The 7,232-nt window shown below is 43.6% G+C and overlaps 1 protein-coding gene across 1 annotated transcript in view; it reads right to left on the bottom strand.

The window, feature by feature from the left end:
* Window positions 1-253: 253 nt before the first annotated feature.
* LOC143766175 (oocyte zinc finger protein XlCOF8.4-like) overlaps window positions 254-7,232 on the bottom strand; it is a 25,449-nt gene continuing 18,470 nt past the window's right edge. Inside the window, exon 5 of the mRNA XM_077253645.1 lies at window positions 254-1,151. Within this exon, the coding sequence (XP_077109760.1) occupies window positions 406-1,151 (746 nt within the window). The 3' untranslated portion in view covers window positions 254-405. The remainder of the gene's footprint in view (window positions 1,152-7,232) is intronic.

Genomic DNA, 7,232 nt, shown 5'->3' with positions numbered 1-7,232 from the left:
AAGAGCGGACCCCTAGAAAGGAATCCGTCGCCCCCTTCGCTCCGTTAATTAAAAAATAAAAATTTACAGAAAATAAAAATAAAATAAAAATGGTGGGGTTTGAAAACAGACGCAAATGTGCCTCCTACAGACACTAAGCAAGAACTGGGTCATTACGGGCCAGTCAAGGGGTGTATACAGCAGAGGAGTTAATTCTTTGTGTTTACTTAGTTTCCTCCTATTGGCAAGCAGCATAACACCCTGTTTCCCCAATGAGGCGTAGGAGAAAAATATTTTTTTTAATAATTAGAAATGGAGCGAAATGTAAGTCCCTAAATAATGTATGACACGTAACATAACTATAATTGCTGTATGCTTTATTACTTTACTTGTCAATAACACAAATGTGTACCAAAAGGAGAATGGTTACTTCCCTACATGAATTTTCAGATGCATAGCAAGATGCGTTTTCGCGGGAAAACATTTGCCACATTCTAAACATGAAAATAGTTTCTCCCCTGTGTGCCTCCTCTCATGTATTTCACAATCTGATTTCTGAGCAAAACATCTCCCACATTTACGGCATGAATACGGCTTCACTCCGGTGTGAACACTCAGGTGTCTATTAAGATGTGTTTTTTGGCTGAAAGATCTCCCACATTCTGAACATGAATATGGCTTCTCCCCTGTGTGAATTCTCTGATGAGTAACAAGATCATATTTCTGTTTAAAACATTTCCCACATTCAGAGCATGAAAAGGGCTTCTCCCACATGTGAATTCTCTGGTGTAAAAGAAGACTTGATTGATCTGCAAAACATTTCCCACATTCGGAACATGAGAATGTCTTTCCCACTGTGTGACTTTCCTCATTTCTAACATGACTTTCCTTTGGAACACATGTCATTTGAAAAAATGAATATGAAGTTTCTCCCGTTTGAATTCTTTGATGTTGAACATCCTTACTTTCATTTTTAATTTGATTAACAGTCTGTAATGAATCAGGAACAAAGACCAGTTGGACAGGGTAACATAATGTATACACGTTGTGAGTGGCTGCGGGTGTAGATGGGATAATGACTTGCGGTTCATATGTATTTTGTGTGATACCACGGTGATTGGCTTTAAGATCTGCAGATATCCCATATTTTTTCAGGCTACTTCTATGATCACCTAGCAAAAATAAAAGTGAGATTTTTTTTTTGTTGTATAATTTAAACATTCGTATTTTATAACATTTATGTACAAAAAAGTCATACAAGTTGCAAGGCACGTAGCACAATTCAATAATTAACAGATTAAGTCTTACCACACATTTTAGGTTGGCACCTACTGACCACTCTGAGAATGGGAGGTTTAACCCTTCTACACAAAACGATCAAGTACTGTATGTTGAAAACTATCAGCCAAATTCGTCTTTTTCCTGACATCTTCTGTCATAATAAAAAAACTGGGACATCTTCATTCACATTACAGCAATGTCATGTCCAACTTAAAATGGTGGGTTTAAATGACATTAATGTGTACAACAACCTTACAACTTTTGTGGTAAAACAGGCCACCATCTCACGGTAAAGCCAAGATTAAGCAACAGTGTTAAAATAAAAAAATCTGATTATCAACCATAAGTACATTGTGTGGGCAACACAAAGGACTGGAACATAACTTATTCCTTCCAAAGACTGTACAAAAGATCATGGAACATTCCTTATGGCTGCAGGAAAGGCGATTCCGGCAGCTAAATGTGAAAGAAGTCTTAAGGGTATGTGTCCACGTTCAGGATTGCATCAGGATTTGGTCAGGATTTTACATCAGTATTTGTAAGCCAAAACCAGGAGTGGGTGATAAATGCAGAATTGGTGCATGTGTTTCTATTATACTTTTCCTCCAATTGTTCCACTCCTGGTTTTGGCTTACAAATACTGATGGAAAATCCTGACCAAATCCTGATGCAATCCTGAACGTGGACACATACCCTCACAGTTAGAGCAGTAAGGGTATGTGTCCACGTTCAGGATTGCATCAGGATTTGGTCAGGATTTTTCATCAGTTTTTATAAGCCAAAACCAGGAGTGGAACAATTAGAGGAAAAGTATAACAGAAACATATGCACCACTTCTGCATTTATCACCCACTCCTGGTTTTGGCTTACAAATACTGATGAAAAATCCTGACCAAATCCTGATGCAATCCTGAACGTGGACACATACCTTAAGGGTGTTTGTCCACGGTCAGTAAACGCTGCTTGTTTGACGCTGCGCAGAGCTGCAGCGTCAAACACGCAGCGTCCAGATGTTCCAGCATAGTGGAGGGGATTTTTTGAAATCCCGTGTCCACTATGCGTGGAAACCCGCACGCGGCGGGCCTGCGACTCCGGACATGCTGCGCGTCTTTTCAGATCGCAGCATGTCCGTACACCTTGTGGGGACGCAGCGTCCCCGCAAGGCATAACACAGGGCCCTATGGGAGGGGGGCGATGATCCCGGATGTGTACAGTTAACACATCCGGCATCATCGAATCCCAGAAGGGGGCAGGGCTTAGCGCCGAGCGGCTTCGCCTCTCCGGCGATACCGCCGGCCATCCTGAACGTGGACACGCAGCCTAAGGGTATGTGTCCACGTTCAGGATTGCATCAGGATTTGGTCAGGATTTTACGTCAGTATTTGTAAGCCACACTGTGAGTGAGGATGGAGACCCGGAGACTGCCCGTCCGAATCTACGCCGTAGCCTGGAATCCTCATTATCATAGGAATATGTCAGTTAATAAATTCCTGCAAAACAGAAAGTGCCGCACATGTCCGCAAGTCCCATAGGGAATGAATGAGGCCGAACGCAGTGTTGCCGTAAGTGATCAGTTACGTGGCAGATGCGGAAAAACTGCCGGATCTGCTACTAAAGGCTACTTTCACATCAGCAATTTTTACCAAAGTCACTGCCGATAGTGTCATACTCACCAAAGGGGGAGGCAGCGCTAAAAGTGCCTAGGGCAGCAGAAACTCTAAATACAGCCCTGTATCTACAGTACAGACAAAAAGTTTAGACACACCTTCTCATTTAAAGATTTTTCTGTATTTTCATGACTATGAACATTGTACATTCTCACTGAAGGCATCAAAACTATGAATTAACACATGTGGAATTATATACTTAACAAAAAAGTGTGAAAAAAATGATATTATGTTTTATATTCTAGGTTCTTCAAAGTAGCCACCTTTTCCTTTGATGACTGCTTTGCACACTCTTGGCATTCTCTTGATGAGTTTCAAGAGGCTGTCACCGGGAATGGTTTTCACTTCACAGGTGTGCCCTGTCAGGTTTAATAAGTGGGATTTCTTGCCTTATAAATGGGGTTGGGACCATCAGTTGTGTTGTGCAGAAGTCTGGTGGATACACAGCTGATAGACCTACTGAATAGACTGTTAGAATTTGTATTATGGCAAGAAAAAAAACAGCTAAGTAAAAAAAAAATTAGTGGCCATCATTACTTTAAGAAATGAAGGTCAGTCAGTCCGAAAAATTGGGAAAACTTTGAAAGTGTCTCCAAGTGCATCGGCAAAAACCATCAAGCGCTACAAAGAAACTGGCTCACATGTGGACCGCCCAGGAAAGGAAGACCAAGAGTCACCTCTGCTTCTGAGGATAAGTTTATCCGAGTCACACAGACACATCTCTACAACAACTGTTAAGAGGAGACTTTGTGCAGCAGGCCTTCATGGTAAAATAGCTGCTAGGAAACCACTGCTAAGGACAGGCAACAAGCAGAAGAGACTTGTTTGGGCTAAAGAACACAAAGAATGGACAATGTGCTTTGGTCTGATGAGTCCAAATCTGAGATCTTTGGTTCCAACCACTGTGTCTTTGTGCGATGCAGAAAAGTGCCGGGGGCCTGAGCGACGGAGAGGTGAGTATGTGATTTTTTTTTATCGCAGCAACAGCAAATGGGGCAAGTGCCTGTATGGAGCATCTTATGGGGCCATAACGTTTGTGCAGCACTATATGGGGCAAGTGTCTGTATGGGGCCATAACGTTTGTGCAGTACTATATGGGGCAAGTGTCTGTATGGGGCCATAACGTTTGTGCAGTACTATATGGGGCAAGTGTCTGTATGGGGCCATAACGTTTGTGCAGTACTATAGGGGGCAAGTGTCTGTATGGGCCCATAACGTTTGTGCAGCACTATATGGGGCCATAACGTTTGTGCAGCACTATATGGGGCAAATATCTTTATGGAGCATCTTATGGGGCCATAATCAACATTTGTGCAGCATTATATTGGGCAAATGTGTCTATGGAGCATCTTATGGGGCCATTATTAATCTTTATGCAGGATTTTATCGGGCATATTTTAATATGGAGCGTCTTATGGGGCCATCATAAACTTTATGGAGCATTATATGGGGCTCCTGATTCAATATGGATATTCAAAAACACTTAACCTACTGATATCTCAATTAATCTTACTTTAATTGGTATCTATTTTTATTTTTGAAATTTACCGGTAGCTGCTGCATTTCCCACCCTAGGTTTATACTCGAGTCATTAAGTTTTCCCAGTTTTTTGTGGCAAAATTAGGGGGGGGTCGGCTTATTCTCGGTTCAGCTTATACTCGAGTATATAAGGTATTCAAAATTGAAGGCATACTGAACCAGCATGGCTACCACAGCATCTGCCGCGGCATGCTATTCCATCCGGTTTGCGTTTAGTTGGACCATCATTTATTTTTCAACAGGACAATGACACCAAACATACCTCCAGGGTGTGTAAGGGCTATTTGACCAAGAAGGAGAGTGATGGGGTGCTACGCCAGGGGACCTGGCCTCCACAGTCACTAGACCTGAACCCAATCGAGATGGTTTGGGGTGAGCTGGACCCAGGGCCGGACTTAGCCCAAAAGGCGCCCTGTGCGAGACTGCAGGACGGCGCCCCCCCCCCCTCCAAACTTTGAAAGAAAACAATAACTCTTTAATATTCACAACAACACGTTTACTTAGAAAACTTGTGTTTCCCTGCAAAACACTTGAAGAAACACTAATATTGCAATAACGGGAATTATAAAGTGCTTTAAAGCGGACCAAAAGGAAAAAATGACGCTTGGTCCAAAGCCATATGGGCTGACAGCCAATCAGAGTGCAGAGCGGCGGCCTGCAAGGCCAAACACCGCCCTGCACTCTGATTGGCTGTCAGCCCAACGCTGACAGCCAATCGGAGTGCAGAGATGATGGCCAGCATGGAGAAGAGTTCCGGACGGGTGGCAGCAGGTCGGGTGCCGTGCGGACCAAGAGTCATTCTATGACTTTTGATCCACCTTAATACTAAATAAAATATCTTAAAATATCAAATATAAATAATATAATAAATATGCAACATACATGAGAAAAACTGTCATTAAATATGTGCACAATTTTCAACCTTCAAGACAAAAAAATAAAAATAAAGTGCACTATACTGTAATCCAGCAACAACAAGAACATAATAACGTGCTACATAAACTGATTTAAAAAGCAACTTTCCGTGCTTTTACTTTGGCAAACTCATCAATAGTTTCATTTAAGTCTAGAGATGCCAACACATCATTTTCAATTGACAAGACTGCAAGTGAGGATAACCTGCTCTCTGTCATAGTCAGGGGCTGGCTGGCACTTTTCAGCCTGGGGGGCAATCACAAGGCAGTGGCCCTCGAGTTGCGGTGGCCCTCCTTTTCCCTGCTTACCTCTGGCCATTGCATTAAAGCAGTAGACATAACAGGCTTTAAAAACAGGCTGGTACAGAGATATGGGAACAGAACTGAGCTTGCTGCATAGATATGGGAGCAGAACCGAGCTTACTACAGAGATATGGGAGCAGAACCGAGCTTACTACAGAGATATGGGAGCAGAACCGAGCTTACTACAGAGATATGGGAGCAGAACCGAGCTTACTACAGAGATATTGGAGCAGAACAGAGCTTCCTATAGAGATATAGGAGCAGAACAGAGCTTACTGCAGAGATATGGGAGCAGAACGGAGCTTACTACAGACATATGGGAGCAGAACGGAGCTTACTACAGACATATGGGCGCAGAACGGAGCTTACTATAGAGCAGTATAATATAGTAAAATATATAGATGAATTAGAAATGGCGACACACGCAAACGTCATCTGCATTAGTAATACATGCACCATTACATAATTAGTTGTAGGCTGGGTTCACAAGAGTGAAGTTTACATTCTGTATACGCACCACAACCTCCAGCCTCGCGGAGGGTATCCCTCCAGTAAACCCAGCCTGACGGGGACAACCCCTTATAAATGGAAGTGTGCTCCTCTAAACCATGCAATCACTGCCAATCCTCCAACCGTAAGTGGTGAATTTCCAGAGCTGGGAAATGGGATTTCAATATTAGAACACGTCAACTTTGGTTCCCGTCCCTCCTCAAGGAAGTAAGGCAGACAGGTGTGATAAGACTATTAGAAAAACTACTGCCACACACACGGCAGTACATACTGGCAGAAGTGTGAGGGCATTAGTGCCTGTGTATGGACATGTCAGAGGCTAGAGACAAGAAAGTTTGGTCCCTCTTAGCTTCTGGCAATGTTTTACCTCAGCTCACATTTGGGCCATACCATTGTAAAACAGGTAGACACATTTACCCACTGACCCTACTATTCATAAGGAACTGCTGTCTACCCCTTAGTTGCCCACTGTATATAGTCAGTGTGGGGATGTGGGCTACAGAACAACACAGGGCGATGACACTGCTACCTGAACCCTTCAGCTGCCCCACAATATGCAGGGAGTAAAACCAGTACAAAGTATGGCAGCCTCCCTGCAGAGCTGTCCAGGGCCGGACTGGGACAAAAAAGGAGCAATGCCACACAAACCCCACCAGCCCACAGACTATAAAGATACCTTCACACTCAGCAACTTTACAACGATATCGCTAGCGATCCGTGACGTTGCAGCGTCCTGGATAGCGATCTCGTTGTGTTTGACACGCAGCAGCGATCTGGATCCTGCTGTGATATTGCTGGTCGGAGCTAGAAGTCCAGAACTTTATTTGGTCGTCAGGTCGGCGTGTATCGTCATGTTTGACATCAAAAGCAACGATGCCAGCAATGTTTTACATGGAGCTAACGACCTGTGAGAACGATAAATGAGTCACCGTTACGTCACAGGATCGCTCCTGCATCGTTCTGGAGCTGCTGTGTGTGACGTCTCTACAGCGACCTAAACAGCGACGCTGCAGCGATCGGCTCGTTGTCTATATCGCTG

This window comes from Ranitomeya variabilis, chromosome 4 (genome assembly GCF_051348905.1).
Source record: "Ranitomeya variabilis isolate aRanVar5 chromosome 4, aRanVar5.hap1, whole genome shotgun sequence".
In the NCBI taxonomy this organism is placed as follows: Eukaryota; Metazoa; Chordata; class Amphibia; order Anura; family Dendrobatidae; genus Ranitomeya; species Ranitomeya variabilis.
This window is presented reverse-complemented; position numbering and strand designations above follow the sequence as displayed.